This window comes from Lolium perenne, chromosome 3 (genome assembly GCF_019359855.2).
Source record: "Lolium perenne isolate Kyuss_39 chromosome 3, Kyuss_2.0, whole genome shotgun sequence".
In the NCBI taxonomy this organism is placed as follows: Eukaryota; Viridiplantae; Streptophyta; class Magnoliopsida; order Poales; family Poaceae; genus Lolium; species Lolium perenne.
The window spans coordinates 186,475,187-186,498,440 of record NC_067246.2 but is presented as its reverse complement, the minus strand read 5'-3'; the positions used below and the strand labels follow the sequence as shown (position 1 = coordinate 186,498,440).

Genomic DNA, 23,254 nt, shown 5'->3' with positions numbered 1-23,254 from the left:
GCAACACCATGTGTATTTGCAAATCACCATGATGGTATTGTTACATAAATATCAGGATGGTCAGGGACAACGAGATGTATCCCTTCGGTTTAACTGAAGGAGTTGGGATTGTGGGTTGATTTCATAAAAACTAAGGGGCTAAAATGCAAAACATTTCTTGTCACTGTTTCTAGACGTTAGATCATGATCCGACGGCGCGACTAACAACCGATTTTCAAGGCCCGGATCAGACAACACGTGCTACATGCTAACCTATCTCTATGTTTATTTATAGACTCACTACAACATATGTGACATTATATAACGCTCATTCCATTACGATACATTGAAAAAACATCAGAAAATAGTCAATTTTCACATCTTTTTTTTGAAATCCAAATTTTCACATCTCTTGTATAGTTAGGATGCACACAGCCCGTCTAAATACGTTACAACACATAGCAGAACTATTATGAATGGGAAAACAAATGGAACGCCAATAGAAGCTGCAATCCGACACGGTCTATACCATTTACTACATCCCTATTCTTGATGAGTTGGGGCTGCAGGCAACGAAACGAGATAGGCAAATGGAAAGAGCTGCGACGCCAGGGCCTCGCCATCAAAACGAGGCTCCGACGGAAAGATCTGGTGGCCACGCCACGCAACGCAAACATGCAGAGCCACCGCCCCGCCCCCGAAGACCACGTCCGAGAAACAAGCCCAAGCGCACGCGCCCAACAAACAACCATCAGGGGCCACGCGGCGGCGACGGCGACGGCGACGGCGACGACCGCGGCGCGCGCCAGACGCTCGGCATCCATGTCCGTTCCCTCCGCCGGTGCCAAGGAGCCCCCTAGCCCGCCCCCGCCCCCGCCCACCGAGGCCGGGCGGACGCGGCTCCGGGACGAGCAGCTGCGGCAGCTCCGCGAGCTCTTCCTCCGCTTCGACCTCGACGGCGACGGAAGCCTCACCATGCTCGAGATTGCCGCGCTGCTCCGCTCGCTCGGCCTCCGCCCCGCCGCGGGGGACGAGATCCACACCCTCATCGCATCCATGGACATCGACGGCAACGGAACCGTCGAGTTCGAGGAGCTCACCTCCTCCCTCTCGCAGCTGCTCCTCGGGCCCTGCCGCCCCTCCGTCGCCGTCGACCACGAGCAGCTCGCCGAGGCCTTCCGCGCCTTCGATCGCGACGGCAACGGGTACATCTCCGCCGCCGAGCTAGCGCGCTCCATGGCGCGCATGGGCCACCCCATTTGCTACGCCGAGCTCACCGACATGATGCGCGAGGCCGACACCGACGGCGACGGCTCCATCAGCTTCGAGGAATTCACCGCCATCATGGCCAAGTCCGCCGTCGAGTTTCTTGGCCTCGCCGCCTTGTGAAGGGATTCCGACGCTTACACCTCCGCTTAGAGCCTCGAGGAATTCTTCTCCGCCTGTAAATTAGCTCATTTCCCCTTCTTTTCACCCTTCGGCTTTGCTATGCACGTAATTGAATTGAATTGGCTGTATTATTTATCTCATTGTAAATATGATATACTCTAGTAGTGAACATTTGATTTGGAATTGTCTCTATCCAGAAAACATAATAAATTTTGCTGACAAAATAGGAATATGAATTGCTCGATCGCGTTGATCCATATGATTTGCTGTGTTCTCCCAACTTTGATTTTTGAACTGGAATCACCGTGTTCTTCAGTATAGCATATAATCTTTTTTCCCCAGTCAGAAATCCATGCAAACATTTACATGGCTATCTGAAGAAAAAACTGGCACCAATCTCTGGTATTTGGACCCAAAATTGGTGTGTATGAAATAACCGATATGTAAAACATAAATGGGGAATTTCTCTTATATCATCAAAATGTCCGAAGCATTAAGTATAACCACCTAGTGAAATAGTCCATCAAACTGAGAATCATCCGATGGCTCAATGGTCGGATACGTCGTCGTGTAACCAACCAAGAAACCACTAGGGTTAGATAATCACATTCCTCACAATGAAAAAGCCGTGTGAGCTACCCGGTCTCTTTCAACTTTCTTATTCCTGGAAAGATTATATATAAGCAACCCACCATACCTACTTGAATAAAAGGGAGCAAAATGCAACCCAATTTTAAGTGGAATCACACCTAAAACTTATAGTTCATTTTGTTTGTTCTAGTGCAGATTTTAAGACAAAAACTTGCAATAGAAAAAGCAAAATAAACTATACGTAGGGGATAAGGGGGTTAGCTCCTTGGGTGGCCCGATATTCACGAATTGACCTAGACTGGCGGAGGGAAACATGGGGGAAGGGCCAGACAAGAAAAACACGATGAACCCACACCACAAAAGCTACTATAGTTCTAGTTTGCTCTCGACGACACAAACCACCGCTCCAATAGAATCGTTCAAGGGAGAGACATGCGGTAGAACTCCCTGAGGGAGACACTGGTATGAGATCGATAGAATCACTCGAGCGAGAGAGTGGAGGCTCAGTAGAATCCTAAGGGAGACGCGTCGCAACCACTAGAATCAAACCAGGCCGGGAGAGATCAATCACATAGAGAGGTCATTGATACCACACAATTAGTGGTAGTTAAAAGAGAGGTCTTGATTCCCACTTGGGAGAGGCCTAAGCCTAGTTCATCTCTTATCCAATATATTCCTTCCTCCTATCCTGGAGCCACAAGGGGCTATTACTATCCCTATATGGACCAAAACGGTATCCACAACTGCCCATGTTGTTGCTAGTGCTTACAAAAGATTGCCACTGCATAGAATAAGTTGGAGAAAAGGGCAATTTTTCGGCTGAGTCCACGCTCGCCCGCATCGAGTCCTAGCTAGGGTTCCCCCCGCCGCGTCCGCTAAACCCGCCCCCAGCTTGCCACCAATGGACACCCTCCACATCATCCACCCGCGACCGACAACTTCCGACCCACCCAATACCTCGTTCATCGCCCCAACGATGGCGTCATACGCCACCCACGACTAACTCCAAGGACCGCCGCCCACCGCCCCATATGTGACCCTAACCCCCAACCGGCGACCGCGAGCCTATCCTCCCCATGTATTCCTCCCTGCCACAGTAGCAGGATGATATAAATTTCAGTGTTAGGTTCTGATTTTGTTGATTTTCATTTCAGAGCTATGTGATGTTGTCTTGATTTAAATTTGAGTGTTAGGTTGATTTCTAGAGAAGGATAAATGTTCATTCCTAGTAAACGATACAATTTCAGTGCTATGTGATATTGGGATCTCCCTATGTTATTTGCTATGAACATGGATTTGTATTGTGACGACCCTATGTTATTTGCTTTCAACATGGATTTGTATCTTCTTTATTCATTTCTATCTCATTATGTACTCAAAACTAGCATACAAGTGGTATTATCGATTATTTAGATCACACATAAAATTTAAGGGTGCTATAGACATTTCACAACTCAATATATCAAACAAGACAAATTTTCCGAAGGCAAAAAGAATAGAAGAAACCGGTTTCTATGTGGTTCTCTGTTATGGTCGGTTTGACCTATACACACAGGAAGCCCACTAGTGACTAGTTGTGGGCTTAGCCCAAGTAAATTAGGGGCTTAGCCCAAGTAAATTAGGGTTTCGAGGAGGCCGTCCTCCTATATAAACACTTGTATCCCTTCGAGATTAATCAGACAATAATTCAGTATCATTACTGCCTCGTCTCCTGAAGGGAGACGGGAGACCCCTGCGCCCGCCGCACCAACCCTAGCCGCCGCCTCCTTCCTCCGCGACGGCGCCCAGCCGCCGGCGCCGAGCTCTCCAACCTCTCCGCCCTCACTTCCACCCTTACAACCTCCGTCCTAGACCCGGTAGAACCCTAGCCCCTACCACTTTGGTATCAGATTGCCTAGGTCTCATGGGCTCCAATAGCCCCCCCGTCGACCCCATCGCCGCCACGTCCACCGCCGCCACCAACACCACCCCCGCCGCCATGACAGGCGCCCACACGCTGCATGGGGCCGCCGCCGCCGCCAACGGAGACCAGGCCGCCGCCGTCCCCACGGGCCTCGACCTCCTGCCCGCTACCTTGGCGGACCTCGCCGACAGCCTCCGCGCCATTCGCTTCGAGCTCGCGGAGATCAAGGCCGGCCAGCACCCGCCACCCCCACCGGCCGCTGTTCCGCCGCCGCCCCCACAGGCCGCTGTTCCGCCGCCGCCCCCACCGGCCGCCGTTCCGCCGTCGCCCCCATCGCCCGCCTCCGCCGCCAGCAATGGCCGCCCCGCGTGGTGGCCGCCGTCTCCCTCGCCGATTCCCACATGGACCGACGCGTGGCCCGTCTACACTCATACTGCGGCGCGGACGACGGTTCAGCAGCCCGCCCACCGCCTTGGCGGCCCTGGCGGGTTTGCGGCCCCCTTCGCCGCGAGCACGTCCTTCAAACCGGGCCGCCAGGAGGGCGCCCCCGAGGTCCCGCCTTTGGCACAGCAGCCGCCCCGCTTCACTAAGCTGGAGTTCGCCACCTACGACGGCGCCACCGACCCCCTGAACTGGCTGAACCAGTGTGAGCAGTTTTTTCGGGGGCAGCGGACGCTCAGCACCGACCGCACATGGATCGCCTCCTATCACCTACGGGGCGCTGCGCAGACTTGGTACTACGCCCTTGAGCAGGACGCGGGCGGGATGCCGCCCTGGGAGCGTTTCCGCGACCTGTGCCTCCAGCGGTTTGGGCCGACCCTCCGTGGCAGCCACCTCGCCGAGCTGGGACGCCTCGCCTTCACCACCACGGTCCAGGACTTCGCCGACCGCTTTCAGGCGCTCACGTGCCATGCTCCGGTCGTCTCGGCACGGCAGCGCGCCGATCTCTTCATCGGCGGCCTCCCCGACTACATCCACGTCGACGTCGAGATGCGCGAGCCGGCGGACATGCAGATGGACACGTACTACGCACGAGCCTACGAGCAGCGCGCCCTCGCCATGCAGCAGGTCTACGTGCAACGTGGCAGCGCTCGTCCCGCGCCCCGACCCGCCCCGACGCCCACCGCCCCGCCGCGCCCCGTGATGCGCGTGGTTGACGTATTGTCTTTCCGTTCGACACGCATCCGTTGGGAACCCCAAGAGGAAGGTGTGATGCGCACAGCGGCAAGTTTCCCTCAGTAAGAAACCAAGGTTTATCGAACCGGTAGGAGTCAAGAAGCACGTGAAGGTTGATGGCGGCGAGATGTAGTGCGGCGCAACACCAGGGATTCCGGCGCCAACGTGGAACCTGCACAACACAAACCAAGTACTTTGCCCCAACGAAACAGCGAGGTTGTCAATCTCACCGGCTTGCTGTAACAAAGGATTAGATGTATAGTGCGGAAGATGATTGTTTGCAGAAAACAGTAGAACAATTGCAGTAGATTGTATTTCAGTATAGAGAATTGGACCGGGGTCCACAGTTCACTAGAGGTGTCTCTCCCATAAGATAAATAGCATGTTGGGTGAACAAATTACAGTTGGGCAATTGACAAATAGAGAGGGCATGACCATGCACATACATATTATGATGAGTATTGTGAGATTTAATTGGGCATTACGACAAAGTACATAGACCGTTATCCAGCATGCATCTATGCCTAAAAAGTCCACCTTCAGGTTATCATCCGAACCCCTTCCAGTATTAAGTTGCTAACAACAGACAATTGCATTAAGTATTGCGCGTAATGTAATCAATAACTACATCATCGGACATAGCATCAATGTTTTATCCCTAGTGGCAACAGCACATCCATAACCTTAGAGGTTTCTGTCACTCCCCCAGATTCACGGAGACATGAACCCACTATCGAGCATAAATACCCCCTCTTGGAGTTACTAGCAAAAACTTGGCCAGAGCCTCTACTAATAACGGAGGGCATGCAAGATCATAAACAACACATAGACATAAATTGATAATCAACATAACATAGTATTCTCTATTCATCGGATCCCAACAAACACAACATATAGCATTACAGATAGATGATCTTGATCATGTTAGGCAGCTCACAAGATCCGACAATGAAGCATAATGGGGAGAAGACAACCATCTAGCTACTGCTATGGACCCATAGTCCAGGGGTGAACTACTCACTCATCACTCCGGAGGCGACCATGGCGGTGTATAGTCCTCCGGGAGATGAATCCCCTCTCCGGCAGGGTGCCGGAGGCGATCTCCTGAATCCCCCGAGATGGGATTGGCGGCGGCGGCGTCTCTGGAAGGTTTTCCGTATCGTGGCTCTCGGTACTGGGGGTTTCGCGACGAAGGCTATTTGTAGGCGGAAGGGCAGGTCAAGGGGCGTCGCGAGGGGCCCAGGAGACAGGCCGGCGCGGCCAAGACCTGGGCCGCGCCGCCCTACCTCCTGGCCACCTCGTGGCCCCACTTCGTTGACTCTTCGGTCTTCTGGAAGCTTCGTGTGAAAATAGGCCCCTGGGCGTTGATTTCGTCCAATTCCGAGAATATTTCCTTACTAGGATTTCTGAAACCAAAAACAGCAGAAAACAGCAACTGGCTCTTCGGCATCTTGTTAATAGGTTAGTTCCAGAAAATGCATAAATATGATGTAAAGTATGCATAAAACATGTAGATATCATCAATAATGTGGCATGGAACATAAGAAATTATCGATACGTCGGAGACGTATCAGCATCCCCAAGCTTAGTTTATGCTCGTCCCGAGCAGGTAAACGATAAAAAAAAGATAATTTCTGGAGTGACATGCCATCATAACCTTAATCATACTATTGTAAGCATATGTAATGAATGCAGCGATCAAAACAATGTAAATGACATGAGTAAACAATTGAATCATATAGCAAAGACTTTTCATGAATAATACTTCAAGACAAACATCAATAAGTCTTGCATAAGAGTTAATTCATAAAGCAATAATTCAAAGTAAAGGTATTGAAGCAACACAAAGGAAGATGAAGTTTCAGTGGTTGCTTTCAACTTATAACATGTATATCTCATGGATATTTGTCAATGTAAAGTAATATAACAAGTGCAATATGCAAGTATGTAGGAATCAATGCACAGTTCACACAAGTGTTTGCTTCTTGAGGTGGAGAGAGATAGGTGAACTGACTCAACATAAAAGTAAAAGAAAGGTCCTTCAAAGAGGAAAGCATCGATTGCTATATTTGTGCTAGAGCTTTGATTTTGAAAACAAGAAACAATTTTGTCAACGGTAGTAATAAAGCATATGTGTTATGTAAATTATATCTTACAAGTTGCAAGCCTCATGCATAGTATACTAATAGTGCCCGCACCTTGTCCTAATTAGCTTGGATTACCGGGATTATCGCAATGCACATGTTTTAACCAAGTGTCACAAAGGGGTACCTCTATGCCGCCTGTACAAAGGTCTAAGGAGAAAGCTCGCATTGGATTTCTCGCTATTGATTATTCTCAACTTAGACATCCATACCGGGACAACATAGACAACAGATAATGGACTCCTCTTTTATGCATAAGCATGTAGCAACAATTAATTTTCTCATATGAGATTGAGGATATTTTTCCAAAACTGAAACTTCCACCATGGATCATGGCTTTAGTTAGCGGCCCAATGTTCTTCTCTAACAATATGCATGCTCTAACCATTTTAGTGGTAAATCTCCCTTACTTCAGACAAGACGAACATGCATAGCAACTCACATTATTCAACAAAGAGTAGTTGATGGCGTCCCCAGGAACACGGTTATCGCACAACAAGCAACTTAATAAGAGATAAAGTGCATAAGTACATATTCAATACCACAATAGTTTTTAGGCTATTTGTCCCATGAGCTATATATTGCAAAGGCGAATGATGGAAATTTAAAGGTAGCACTCAAGCAATTTACTTTGGAATGGCGGAGAAATACCATGTAGTAGGTAGGTATGGTGGACACAAATGGCATAGTGGTTGGCTCAAGGATTTTGGATGCATGAGAAGTATTCCCTCTCGATACAAGGCTTAGGCTAGCAAGGCTATTTGAAACAAACACAAGGATGAAACGGTGCAGCAAAACTCACATAAAATACATATTGTAAACATTATAAGACTCTACACCGTCTTCCTTGTTGTTCAAACTCAATACTAGAAATTATCTAGACCTTAGAGAGACCAATTATGCAAACCAAATTTTAGCATGCTCTATGTATTTCTTCATTAATAGGTGCAAAGTATATGATGCAAGAGCTTAAACATGAGCACAACAATTGCCAAGTATCACATTATCCAAGACATTTTAGCAATTACTACATGTATCATTTTCCAATTCCAACCATATAAAAATTTAACGAAGAAGAAACTTCGCTATGAATACTATGAGTAAAGCCTAAGGACACATTTGTCCATATGCAACAGCGGAGCGTGTCTCTCTCCCACACAAAGAATGCTAGGATCCATTTTATTCAAACAAAACAAAAAACAAAAACAAACCGACGCTCCAAGCAAAGCACATAAGATGTGACGGAATAAAAATATAGTTTCAGGTGAGGAACCTGATAATGTTGTCGATGAAGAAGGGGATGCCTTGGGCATCCCCAAGCTTAGATGCTTGAGTCTTCTTGATATATGCAGGGGTGAACCACCGGGGCATCCCCAAGCTTAGAGCTTTCACTCTCCTTGATCATGTTGTATCATCTCCCTCTCTTGATCCTTGAAAACTTCCTCCACACCAAACTCAAAACAACTCATTAGAGGGTTAGTGCACAATTAAAATATTCATGTTCAGAGGTAACATAATATCTCTTAACACTTCTAGACATTGCACAAAGCTACTGAAAGTCAATGGAATCGAAAAATCCATCGAACATATCAAAACAGGCAATGCGAAATAAAAGGCAGAATCTGTCAAAACAGAACAGTTCGTAAAGACGAATTTTATTGAGGCACCAGACTTGCTCAAATGAAAATGATCAAATTTAATGAAAGTTGCGTACATATCTGAGGATCACTCACGTAAATTGGCATAATTTTCTGAGTTACCTACAGAGAATTTTCCCAGATTCGTGACAGCAAAGAAATCTGTTTCTGCGCAGTAATCCAAATCTAGTATGAACCTTACTATCAACGACTTTACTTGGCACAACAAAGCACAAAACTAAGATAAGGAGAGGTTGCTACAGTAGTAAACAACTTCCAAGACACAAAATAAAAACAAAGGTACTGTAGTAAAAACATGGGTTGTCTCCCATAAGCGCTTTTCTTTAACGCCTTTCAGCTAGGCGCAGAAAGTGTATATCAAGTATTATCAAGAGATGAAGTGTCAACATCATAATTTGTTCTAATAATTGAATCAAAAGGTAACTTCATTCTCTTTCTAGGGAAGTGTTCCATACCTTTCTTGAGAGGAAATTGATATTTAATATTACCTTCCTTCATATCAATGATAGCACCAACAGTTCGAAGAAAAGGTCTTCCCAATATAATGGGACAAGATGCATTGCATTCAATATCCAAGACAACAAAATCAACGGGGACAAGGTTATTGTTAATGGTAATGCGAATATTATCAACTTTCCCCAAAGGTTTCTTTGTAGAATGATCAGCAAGATTAATATCCAAATAACATTTTTTCAATGGTGGCAAGTCAAGCATATTATAGATTTTCTTAGGCATAACAGAAATACTTGCACCAAGATCACATAAAGCATTACAATCAAAGTCATTGACCTTCATATTAATGATGGGCTCCCAACCATCCTCTAGCTTCCTAGGAATAGAAGCTTCGCGTTCTAGTTTCTCTTCTCTAGCTTTTATGAGAGCATTTGTAATATGTTTTGTGAAAGCCAAGTTTATAGCACTAGCATTAGGACTCTTAGCAAGTTTTTGTAAGAACTTTATAACTTCAGAGATGTGGCAATCATCAAAATCCAAACCATTATAATCTAAAGCAATGGGATCATCATCCCCAATGTTGGAAAAAATTTCAGCAGTTTTATCACAGGCAGTTTCAGCAGTTTTAGCAGTTTCAGGCAGTTTTTCGCGCTTTGCATTAGAAGTGAAAACATTGCCAACACCAATTCTTTTATTAGTAATAGTAGGAGGTGCAGCAACATGTGTAGCATTAGCATTACTAGTGGTGGTAATAGTCCAAACTTTAGCTATATTGTCTTCTTTTTCATTTTCTTCTCTTTCCCACCTAGCACGCAATTCGGCCATCAATCTTATATTCTCATTAATTCTAACTTGGATGGAATTTGATGTAGTAACAATTTTATGATTATGATTTTCATGAGGCATAACTTTCGATTTCAAAAGATCAACATCAGCAGCAAGACTATCGACTTTAGAAGCAAGTATATCAATTTTCCCAAGCTTTTCTTCAACAGATTTGTTAAAAGCAGTTTGTGTACTAATAAATTCTTTAAGCATAGCTTCAAGTCCAGGGGGTGTGTTCCTATTATTGTTGTAAGAATTCCCATAAGAATTACCATAGCCGTTGCCATTATTATAAGGATATGGCCTATAGTTGTTACTAGAATTGTTCCGGTAAGCATTGTTGTTGAAATTATTATTTTTAATGAAGTTGACATCAACATGTTCTTCTTGAGCAACCAATGAAGCTAACGGAACATTATTAGGATCAATATTAGTCCTATCATTCACAAGCATAGACATAATAGCATCAATCTTATCACTCAAGGAAGAGGTTTCTTCGACAGAATTTACCTTCTTACCTTGTGGAGCTCTTTTCGTGTGCCATTCAGAGTAATTGATCATCATATTATCAAGAAGCTTTGTTGCTTCACCAAGAGTGATGGACATAAAGGTACCTCCAGCAGCTGAATCCAATAGGTTCCGCGAAGAAAAATTCAGTCCTGCATAAAAGGTTTGGATGATCATCCAAGTAGTCAGTCCATGGGTTGGGCAATTTTTAACCAGAGATTTCATTCTTTCCCATGCTTGTGCAACATGCTCAGTATCCAATTGTTTAAAGTTCATTATGCTACTCCTCAAAGATATAATTTTAGCAGGGGGATAATATCTACCAATAAAAGCATCCTTGCATTTAGTCCATGAATCAATACTATTCTTAGGCAGAGATAGCAACCAATCTTTAGCTCTTCCTCTTAATGAGAAAGGGAACAATTTTAATTTTATAATGTCACCATCTACATCTTTATACTTTTGCATTTCACATAGTTCAACAAAATTATTGAGATGGGCAGCAGCATCATCAGAACTAACACCACAAAATTGCTTTCGCATAACAAGATTCAGTAAAGCAGGTTTAATTTCAAAGAATTCTGTTGCAGTAGCAGGTGGAGCAATAGGTGTGCATAAGAAATCATTATTATTTGTGGTTGTGAAGTCACACAACTTAGTATTTTCAGGAGTACCCATTTTAGCAGTAGTAAATAAAGTAGACTAGATAAAGTAAATGCAAGTAACTAATTTTTTTTGTGTTTTTGATATAGCAAACAAGATAGCAAATAAAGTAAAACTAGCAACTAATTTTTTTGTATTTTGATTTAGTGCAGCAAACAAAGTAGTAAATAAAGTAAAGCAAGACAAAAACAAAGTAAAGAGATTGCGATGTGGAGACTCCCCTTGCAGCGTGTCTTGATCTCCCCGGCAACGGCGCCAGAAATTTGCTTGATGCGCGTGGTTGACGTATTGTCTTTCCGTTCGACACGCGTCCGTTGGGAACCCCAAGAGGAAGGTGTGATGTGCACAGCGGCAAGTTTCCCTCAGTAAGAAACCAAGGTTTATCGAACCAGTAGGAGTCAAGAAGCACGTGAAGGTTGATGGCGGCGAGATGTAGTGCGGCGCAACACCAGGGATTCCGGCGCCAACGTGGAACCTGCACAACACAAACCAAGTACTTTGCCCCAACGAAACAGCGAGGTTCTCAATCTCACCGGCTTGCTGTAACAAAGGATTAGATGTATAGTGTGGAAGATGATTGTTTCCAGAAAACAGTAGAACAATTGCAGTAGATTGTATTTCAGTATAGAGAATTGGACCGGGGTCCACAGTTCACTAGAGGTGTCTCTCCCATAAGATAAATAGCATGTTGGGTGAACAAATTACAGTTGGGCAATTGACAAATAGAGAGGGCATGACCATGCACATACATATTATGATGAGTATTGTGAGATTTAATTGGGCATTACGACAAAGTACATAGACCGCTATCCAGCATGCATCTATGCCTAAAAAGTCCACCTTCAGGTTATCATCCGAACCCCTTCCAGTATTAAGTTGCTAACAACAGACAATTGCATTAAGTATTGCGCGTAATGTAATCAATAACTACATCCTCGGACATAGCATCAATGTTTTATCCCTAGTGGCAACAGCACATCCATAACCTTAGAGGTTTCTGTCACTCCCCCAGATTCACGGAGACATGAACCCACTATCGAGCATAAATACCCCCTCTTGGAGTTACTAGCAAAAACTTGGCCAGAGCCTCTACTAATAACGGAGAGCATGCAAGATCATAAACAACACATAGACATAAATTGATAATCAACATAACATAGTATTCTCTATTCATCGGATCCCAACAAACACAACATATAGCATTACAGATAGATGATCTTGATCATGTTAGGCAGCTCACAAGATCCGACAATGAAGCATAATGGGGAGAAGACAACCATCTAGCTACTGCTATGGACCCATAGTCCAGGGGTGAACTACTCACTCATCACTCCGGAGGCGACCATGGCGGTGTAGAGTCCTCCGGGAGATGAATCCCCTCTCCGGCAGGGTGCCGGAGGCGATCTCCTGAATCCCCCGAGATGGGATTGGCGGCGGCGGCGTCTCTGGAAGGTTTTCCGTATCGTGGCTCTCGGTACTGGGGGTTTCGCGACGAAGGCTATTTGTAGGCGGAAGGGCAGGTCAAGGGGCGTCGCGAGGGGCCCAGGAGACAGGCCGGCGCGGCCAAGACCTGGGCCGCGCCGCCCTACCTCCTGGCCACCTCGTGGCCCCACTTCGTTGACTCTTCGGTCTTCTGGAAGCTTCGTGTGAAAATAGGCCCCTGGGCGTTGATTTCGTCCAATTCCGAGAATATTTCCTTACTAGGATTTCTGAAACCAAAAACAGCAGAAAACAGCAACTGGCTCTTCGGCATCTTGTTAATAGGTTAGTTCCAGAAAATGCATAAATATGATGTAAAGTATGCATAAAACATGTAGATATCATCAATAATGTGGCATGGAACATAAGAAATTATCGATACGTCAGAAACGTATCACCCCGCACCGGTCGCTGCGCCCGCAGGCCCTCCGGCGCCTACTCGCCCCTTCAAGCGGCTGACGGCTGCGGAGCAGCTTGAGCGGCGCCGCCAGGGGCTGTGCTTCAACTGCGACGAGAAGTATGCGCCGGGCCACACGTGCGCCCGCCACTTCTACCTGGAGACCGTCGACGACGCCGACGTTGAGGCCCTCACCGCCGAGTTCGCGGCCGCCACCGTCACTGAGACCGGTGTCACGACCTACGCGCCAGTCGACACATCTGCCTTCATCGTCTCTCTCCATGCTATGGCGGGCATCAAGACGGCAAAGACGATGCTGCTCCCAGTGACGATCAATGGGGAGCGTCTCACTGCGCTGGTGGACACGGGCTCCACGCACAACTTCCTGTCCAACACCGCCATGCGCCGCCTCGCTCTCCAGCCGGCGGGATCGGAGAAGTACAGCGTCACCGTCGCCAACGGGGATCGTCTTACGTGCCAGGGCGTGGCGCGACAGGTTCCCGTGCTCGTGGGCGACGAGCCGTTCTCCATCGACTGCGTCGGCATCGACTTGGGCTGCTATGACTTCATCCTCGGCCTCGACTTCCTGAGCACCTTAGGCCCCATCCTGTGGGACCTCGACGTGCTGTCCCTCATCTTCTAGCGCGAGGGCGGCCGCCGTGTTCACTGGACGGGCGTGGGCAGCACTGGCACATCCCCGCAGCTCCACCTGATGGCCGCCGCGCTAGACGAGGCGCATCCGCTCCTGGCCGACTTACTGCATCAGCACGGTGACCTCTTCGACGAGCCGCAGGGCCTCCCTCCCTCGCGACCCTGTGACCACCGCATCCACCTGCTGCCAAACACGGCACCCGTAGCTGTGCGGCCGTACCGGTACCCCCAGCTGCAGAAGGACGAGCTCGAGCGCCAGGTGGCGGTCATGCTAGCACAGGGCATCATCCGGATCTCGACGTCACCGTTCTGCGCCCCCGTGCTCCTTGTGCGCAAGACCGACGGCACGTGGCGTTTCTGCATCGACTTCCGCGCCCTCAACACCGTCACGTCCAAGGACAAGTTCCCCATCCCCGTCGTGGATGAGCTCCTGGACGCGCTGCATGGCGCGCGCTTCTTCACCAAGCTCGACTTGCGCTCGGGCTATCATCAGGTGCGCATGCACCCGGACGACATCGCCAAGACGGCGTTCCGCACTCACCATGGCCACTACGAGTTTTTGGTGATGCCCTTCGGCCTCTCCAACGCACCGGCGACCTTCCAGGCTCTGATGAACGACGTGCTCAGCCCCTACTTACGCCGCTTTGTGCTTGTTTCTTTGATGATATTTTGATCTACAGCGCATCCTGGGCGGAGCACCTGCAGCACGTGGCCATCATCTTCAACGAGCTTCGAGCGCATCGTCTTCACCTCAAGCGCTCGAAGTGCTCGTTTGGCACGACCTCCGTCGCGTACTTGGGCCACGTCATCTCCGCCGACGGTGTCGCGATGGACGCGGACAAGGTCGCTGCCTGGCCAACGCCCCAGTCGCCACGAGCTTGATACGTCTCCGACGTATCGATAATTTCTTATGTTCCATGCCACATTATTGATGATATCTACATGTTTTATGCACACTTTATGTCATATTTATGCGTTTTCCGGAACTAACCTATTGACGAGATGCCGAAGAGCTGATACGTCTCCGACGTATCGATAATTTCTTATGTTCCATGCCATATTATTGATGATATCTACATGTTTTATGCACACTTTATGTCATATTCGTGCATTTTCTGGAACTAACCTATTAACAAGATGCCGAAGTGCCAGTTGCTGTTTTCTGCTGTTTTTGGTTTCAGAAATCCTAGTAAGGAAATATTCTCGGAATTGGACGAAATCAACGCCCAGGGTCCTATTTTGCCACGAAGCTTCCAGAAGACCGAAGAGTCAACGGAGTGGGGCCACGAGGTGGCCAGGAGGGCAGGCGGCGCGGCCCCACCCTTGGCCGTGCCGACCTATAGTGTGGGCCCCTCGCGTCGCCCCCTGACCTACCCTTCGGCCTACTTAAAGCCTTCGTCGCGAAACCCCCAGTACCGAGAGCCACGATACGGAAGACCTTCCAGAGACGCCGCCGCCGCCAATCCCATCTCGGGGGATTCAGGAGATCGCCTCCGGCACCCTGCCGGAGAGGGGAATCATCTCCCGGAGGACTCTACGCCGCCATGGTCGCCTCCGGAGTGATGTGTGAGTAGTCTACCCCTGTACTATGGGTCCATAGCAGTAGCTAGATGGTTGTCTTCTCCTCATTGTGCTTAATTATCGGGTCTTGTGAGCTGCCGAACATGATCAAGATCATCTATCTGTAATTCTATATGTTGTGTTTGTTGGGATCCGATGAATAGAGAATACTATGTTATGTTGATTATCAATTTATATCTATGTGTTGTTTATGATCTTGCATGCTCTCCATTATTAGTAGAGGCTCTGGCCAAGTTTTTACTCTTAACTCTAAGAGGGAGTATTTATGCTCGATAGTGGGTTCATGTCTCCGTGAATCTAGGGAAGTGACAGAAATCTCTAAGATTATGGATGTGCTGTTGCCACTAGGGATAAAACATTGGTGCTATGTTCGAGGATGTAGTTACTGATTACATTACGCGCAATACTTAATGCAATTGTCTGTTGTTAGCAACTTAATACTGGAAGGGGTTCGGATGATAACCTGAAGGTGGACTTTTTAGGCATAGATGCATGCTGGATAGCGGTCTATGTACTTTGTCGTAATGCCCAATTAAATCTCACTATACTCATCATAATATGTATGTGCATGGTCATGCCCTCTTTATTTGTCAATTGCCCAACTGTAATTTGTTCACCCAACATGTTGTTTATCTTATGGGAGAGACACCTCTAGTGAACTGTGGACCCCGGTCCAATTCTCTATACTGAAATACAATCTACTGCAATACTATTCTACTGTTTTCTGCAAACAATCATCATCCACACTATACATCTAATCCTTTGTTACAGCAAGCCGGTGAGATTGACAACCTCGTTGTTTCGTTGGGGCAAAGTACTTGGTTTGTGTTGTGCAGGTTCCACGTTGGCGCCGGAATCCCTGGTGTTGCGCCGCACTACATCTCGCCGCCATCAACCTTCAACGTGCTTCTTGGCTCCTAGTGGTTCGATTAAACCTTGGTTTCATACTGAGGGAAAACTTGCCGCTGTACGCATCACACCTTCCTCTTGGGGTTCCCAACGGTCGCGTGCTGTACGCGTATCACGTCTGTTTTGTGGGGCGGTTGCCGGGGAGATCAAGACACGCTGCAAGGGGAGTCTCCACATCCCAATCTCTTTACTTTGTTTTTGTCTTGCTTAGTTTTATTTACTACTTTGTTTGCTGCACTAAATCAAAATACAAAAAAATTAGTTGCTAGTTTTACTTTATTTACTATCTTGTTTCCTATATCAAAAACACAAAAAAATTAGTTACTCGCATTTACTTTATCTAGTTTGCTTTATTTACTATCTTGCACTCTATATCAAAAAAAACAAAAAAAATTAGTTACTTATATTTGCTTTACTTGTTTCAACATGTTTCCTTTTAATTTTACCGTAAAAGACATGCCAGTAGGGCGCGGGTCTATAATTGGGAGAAATAATATAGAAGAATTTTTCAACCATGTTAGTACCGTTGATGATTTTGAAGATAGACACTTGGTAGACCTTGCTCCTACTTATGAAATTGCCGCTGCTGCTTTAGTTCGTATGATGGAAATTAAATTTGTTAATCTCAATCCTATAATCCAACACATGTTTCTTACACTCGGTGATATGGAAGAAGGGGAAAAGAAAGATTTTGTTTTAGAAACCCTTCTTAGAGAATTTGGTGGTATAGCAAGAGAGGCTAGAAAGGTCTTTGCTAAATATAATATGCTTGGTTCTTATACCAATTTTGTTAGTCTCCTTCAAAAAATGGACATGGAGAGAATAAGGTACACTAATAATGTTAATAATGGTGGGGAGATTAAAGCACCAATACCATGTAAGCTCCTAGCAATGCATGAAGCACTAGAAAATAACTATGCTTGGCTTGTTCCTGAAAATTTATTTGATGAGAGTAGCAAGCCCAAGACTAATGAAAAGAGAGACGCTAAAACTTATGTATCCAATATACTATGCATGGTTGAGAAAACTCCACACCCCGCTGTAGATGCACCATCCTTCGATAATACTTGATACACACTTTCTGCGCCTAGCTGAAAGGCGTTAAAGAAAAGCGCTTATGGGAGACAACCCATGTTTTTACTACAGTACTTTGTTTTTATTTTGTGTCCTGGAAGTTGTTTACTACTGTAGCAACCTCTCCCTATCTTAGTTTAGTGTTTTGTTGTGCCAAGTAAAGTCGTTGATAGTAAAGTTCATACTAGATTTGGATTACTGCACAGAAACAGATTTCTTTGCTGTCACGAATCTGGGAAAAATTCTCTGTAGGTAACTCAGAAAATTATGCCAATTTACATGAGTGATCCTCAGATATGTACGCAAGTTTCATTCAATTTTAGCATTTTCATTTGAGCAAGTCTGGTGCCTCAATAAAATTCATCAATACGAACTGTTCTGTTTTTGACAGATTCTGCCTTTTATTTCGCATTGCCTGTTTTATTATGTTCGATGGATATTTCGATTCCATTAACTTTCAGTAGCTTTGTGCAATGTCCAGAAGTGTTAAGAATGATTATGTCACATCTGAACATGTATATTTTGATTGTGCACTAACTCTCTAATGAGTTGTTTTGAGTTTGGTGTGGAGGAAGTTTTCAAGGATCAAGAGAGGGAGATGATACAACATGATCAAGGAGAGTGAAAGCTCTAAGGTTGGGGATGCCCCGGTGGTTCACCCCTGCATATATCAAGAAGACTCAAGCGTCTAAGCTTGGGGATGCCCAAGGCATCCCCTTCTTCATCGACAACATTATCAGGTTCCTCCCCTGAAACTATATTTTTATTCCATCACATCTTATGTGCTTTGCTTGGAGCGTCGGTTCGTTTTTGTTTTTGTTTTGTTTGAATAAAATGGATCCTAGCATTCTTTTTGTGGGAGAGAGACACGCTCCGCTGTAGCATATGGACAAGTATGTCCTTAGGCTCTACTCATAATATTCATGACGAAGTTTCTTCTTCGTTAAATTGTTATATGGTTGGAATTGGAAAATGATACATGTAGTAAATTGCTATAATGTCTTGGATAATGTGATACTTGGCAATTGTTGTGCTCATGTTTAAGCTCTTGCATCATATGCTTTGCACCTATTAATGAAGAAATACATAGAGCATGCTAAAATTTGGTTTGCATATTTGGTCTCTCTAAGGTCTAGATAATTTCTAGTATTGAGTTTGAACAACAAGGAAGACGGTGTAGAGTCTTATAATGTTTTCAATATGTCTTTTATGTGAGTTTTGCTGCACCGCTTCATCCTTGTGTTTGTTTCAAATAGCCTTGCTAGCCTAAACCTTGTATCGAGAGGGAATACCTCTCATGCATCCAAATACTTGAGCCAACCACTATGTCATTTGTGTCCACCATACCTACCTACTACATGGTATTTCTCCGTCATTCCAAAGTAAATTGCTTGAGTGCTACCTTTAAATTTCTATTCTTCACCTTTAGCAATATATAGCTCATGGGACAAATAGCTTAAAAACTATTGTGGTATTGAATATGTACTTATGCACTTTATCTCTTATTAAGTTGCTCGTTGTGCGATAACCATGTTCCTGGGGACGCCATCAACTACTCATTGTTGAATATTGATACGTCTCCGACGTATCGATAATTTCTTGTGTTCCATGCCACATTATTGATGATATCTACATGTTTTATGCACACTTTATGTCATATTCGTGCATTTTCTGGAACTAACCTATTAACAAGATGCCGAAGTGCCGATTCTTTGTTTCTGCTGTTTTTGGTTTCAGAAATCCTAGTAAAGAAATATTCTCGGAATTGGACGAAATCAACGCCCAGGGTCCTATTTTGCCACGAAGCTTCCAGAAGACCGAAGAGGAGACGAAGTGGGGCCACGAGGTGGCCAAACCATAGGGCGGCGCGGCCCAGGCCTTGGCCGCGCCGACCTATAGTGTGGGCCCCTCGTGTGGCCCCCTGACCTGCCCTTCCGCCTACAAATAGCCTTCGTCGCGAAACCCCCAGTACCGAGAGCCACGATATGGAAAACCTTTCTGAGACGCCGCCGCCGCCAATCCCATCTCGGGGGATTCTGGAGATCTCCTCCGGCACCCTGCCGGAGAGGGGATTCATCTCCCGGAGGACTCTTCACCGCCATGGTCGCCTCCGGAGTGATGAGTGAGTAGTTCACCCCTGGACTATGGGTCCATAGCAGTAGCTAGATGGTTGTCTTCTCCTCATTGTGCTTCATTGTTGGATCTTGTGAGCTACCTAACATGATCAAGATCATCTATCTGTAATACTATATGTTGTGTTTGTCGGGATCCGATGGATCGAGAATACTATGTTATGTTAATTATCAAGTTATTACCTATGTGTTGTTTATGATCTTGCATGCTCTCCGTTATTAGTAGAGGCTCTGGCCAAGTTTTTGCTCTTAACTCCAAGAGGGAGTATTTATGCTCGATAGTGGGTTCATGCCTCCATTGAATCTGGGACAGTGACAAAAAGTTCTAAGGTTGTGGATGTGCTGTTGCTACTAGGGATAAAACATTGATGCTATGTCTAAGGATGTAGTTATTGATTACATTACGCACCATACTTAATGCAATTGTCTGTTGTTTTGCAACTTAATACTGGAAGGGGTTCGGATGATAACCTGAAGGTGGACTTTTTAGGCATAGATGCATGCTGGATAGCGGTCTATGTACTTTGTCGTAATGCCCAATTAAATCTCACTATATTTATCATGACATGTATGTGCATTGTTATGCCCTCTCTATTTGTCAATTGCCCGACTATAATTTGTTCACCCAACATGTTTTTATCTTATGGGAGAGACACCTCTAGTGAACTGTGGACCCCGGTCCTATTCTTTACATCGCATACAATCTCTTTGCAATACTTGTTTTACTTGTTTTCTGCAAACAATCATCTTCCACACAATACGATTAATCCTTTGTTACAGCAAGCCGGTGAGATTGACAACCTCACTGTTTCGTTGGGGCAAAGTACTTTGGTTGTGTTGTGCAGGTTCCACGTTGGCGCCGGAATCTCTGGTGTTGCGCCGCACTACATCCCGCCGCCATCAACCTTCAACGTGCTTCTTGACTCCTACTGGTTCGATTAAACCTTGGTTTCTTACTGAGGGAAACTTGCCGCTGTGCGCATCACACCTTCCTCTTGGGGTTCCCAACGGACGTGTCAACTACACGCATCAAGCAAATTTCTGGCGCCGTTGCCGGGGACCTGAAGAAAATTTACACCACAAAGATTTCTATCTCCCACGTCAACTTCACGCCAGCAGCAAATTTCTGGCGCCGTTGCCGGGGAGATCAAGACACGCTGCAAGGGGAGTCTCCACTTCCCAATCTCTTTACTTTGTTTTTGTCTTGCTTTATTTCATTTACTACTTTGTTTGCTGCATTATATCAAAACACAAAAAAAAATTAGTTGCTAGCTTTACTTTATTTACTGTCTTGCACTCTATATCAAAAACACAAAAAAATTAGTTACTTGCATTTACTTTATCTAGTTTGCTTTATTTACTACTGCTAAAATGGCCACCCCTGAAAATACTAAGTTGTGTGATTTCACAACCACAAATAATAATGATTTCTTATGCACACCTATTGCTCCACCTGCTACTACAGCAGAATTCTTTGAAATTAAACCTGCTTTACTGAATCTTGTTATGCGAGAGCAATTTTCTGGTGTTAGTTCTGATGATGCTGCTGCCCATCTTAATAATTTTGTTGAACTATGTGAAATGCAAAAGTATAAGGATGTAGATGGTGACATTATAAAATTAAAATTGTTTCCTTTCTCATTAAGAGGAAGAGCTAAAGATTGGTTGCTATCTCTGCCTAAGAATAGTATTGATTCCTGGACTAAATGCAAGGATGCTTTTATTGGTAGATATTATCCCCCTGCTAAAATTATATCTTTGAGGAGTAGCATAATGAATTTTAAACAATTAGATACTGAACATGTTGCACAAGCATGGGAAAGAATGAAATCTTTGGTTAAAAATTGCCCAACACATGGACTGACTACTTGGATGATCATCCAAACCTTCTATGCAGGACTAAATTTTTCTTCGCGGAATTTATTGGATTCAGCTGCTAGAGGTACCTTTATGTCCATCACTTTGGGGGCGGCTACAAAGCTTCTGGATAATATGATGATTAATTACTCTGAATGGCACACGGAAAGAGCTCCACAAGGTAAGAAGGTAAATTCTGTTGAAGAATCCTCTTCCTTGAATGATAAGATTGATGCTATTATGTCTATGCTTGTGAATGATAGGACTAATGTTGATCCTAATAATGTTCCGTTAGCTTCATTGGTTGCCCAAGAAGAACATGTTGATGTAAACTTCATTAAAAATAATAATTTCAACAACAATGCTTATTGGAACAATTCTAGTAATAACTATAGGCCATATCCTTATAATAATGGTAACGGTTATGCTAATTCTTATGGGAATTCTTACAATAATAATAGGAACACACCCCCTGGACTTGAAGCTATGCTTAAAGAATTTATTAGTACACAAACTGCTTTTAACAAATCTGTTGAGGAAAAGCTCAATAAAATTGATATTCTCGCTTCTAAGGTTGATAGTCTTGCCTCTGATGTTGATCTTTTGAAATCGAAAGTTATGCCTAATAGGGATATTGCAAATAAGATTGTTACTACAGCAAATGCCATCCAAGTTAGAATTAATGAGAATATAAGATTAATGGCTGAATTGCGTGCTAGGTGGGATAGAGAAGAAAATGAAAAACTAGCTAAAGAGAAAAATGTAGCTAAAGTTTGGACTATTACCACCACAAGTAATGTTGATTCTTCACATGTTGCTGCACCTCCTACTATTAATGGTAAAATAATTGGTGTTGGCAATGTTTCTACTCCTAGTGCAAAGCGTACAAAACTGCCTGAAATTGCTAAAACTGCTGAAATTGCTTGTGATAAAACTGCTGAAATTTTTTCCAACCTTGGGGATGATGATCCCATTGCTGTAGCTCATAATGATTTAGATTTTGATGATTGCCACATCTCTGAAGTTATAAAGTTCTTACAAAAACTTGCTAAGAGTCCCAATGCTAGCGCTGTAAACTTGGCTTTCACAAAACATATTACAAATGCTCTCATAAAAGCTAGAGAAGAGAAACTAAAACTTGAAACTTCTATTCCTAGAAAGCTAGAGGATGGTTGGGAACCCATCATTAAAATGAGGGTCAATGATTTTGATTGTCATGCTTTATGTGATCTTGGTGCAAGTATTTCTGTTATGCCTAAGAAAGTCTATGATATGCTTGACTTGCCGCCATTGAAAAATTGTTATTTGGATGTTAATCTCGCTGATAATGCTAAAAAGAAACCTTTGGGGAGAGTTGATAATGTTCAGATTATGGTTAACAATAACCTTGTCCCCGTTGATTTTGTTGTCTTGGATATTGAATGCAATGCATCTTGCCCCATTATATTGGCAAGACCTTTTCTTCGAACCGTTGGTGCTACTATTGATATGAAGGAAGGTAATATTAAATATCAATTTCCTCTCAAGAAAGGTATGGAACACTTCCCTAGAAAGAGAATGAAGTTACCTTATGATTCTATTATTAGAACAAATTATGATGTTGATGCTTCGTCTCTTGATGTTACTTGATTTACACTTTCTGCGCCTAGCTGAAAGGCATTAAAGAAAAGCGCTTATGGGAGACAACCCATGTTTTTACTACAGTATTTTTGTTTTATATTTGAGTCTTGGAAGTTGTTTACTACTGTAGCAACCTCTCCTTATCTTAGTTTTGTGTTTTGTTGTGCCAAGTAAAGTCTTTGATAGTAAAGTTCATACTAGATTTGGATTACTGCGCAGTTTCAGATTTCTTTGCTGTCACGAATTTCTACCTGCCTCCCTGTAGG

General features: G+C 44.8%; 1 protein-coding gene and 1 long non-coding RNA gene across 2 annotated transcripts in view; one reads left to right on the top strand and one right to left on the bottom strand.

Annotated features, from left to right (window-relative positions):
• Nucleotides 1-377: 377 nt before the first annotated feature.
• On the top strand, nt 378-1,625 carry LOC127342848 (probable calcium-binding protein CML14). The gene has a single exon (XM_051368868.2). It carries the CDS (start codon nt 532-534, stop codon nt 1,366-1,368), a length of 837 nt encoding a protein of 278 aa, XP_051224828.1. The 5' UTR covers nt 378-531; the 3' UTR covers nt 1,369-1,625.
• A 143-nt stretch (nt 1,626-1,768) lies between these two features.
• LOC127342852 (uncharacterized) overlaps nt 1,769-23,254 on the bottom strand; it is a 71,334-nt gene continuing 49,848 nt past the window's right edge. Inside the window, exon 6 of the long non-coding RNA XR_011755629.1 lies at nt 1,769-2,032. This is a non-coding gene — a long non-coding RNA (uncharacterized lncRNA). The remainder of the gene's footprint in view (nt 2,033-23,254) is intronic.

Coding starts and splice junctions, on each gene's coding strand:
- LOC127342848 (XM_051368868.2), top strand. CDS start 532: ATGAGTTGGGGCTGCAGGCAACGAAACGAGATAGGCAAATGGAAAGAG.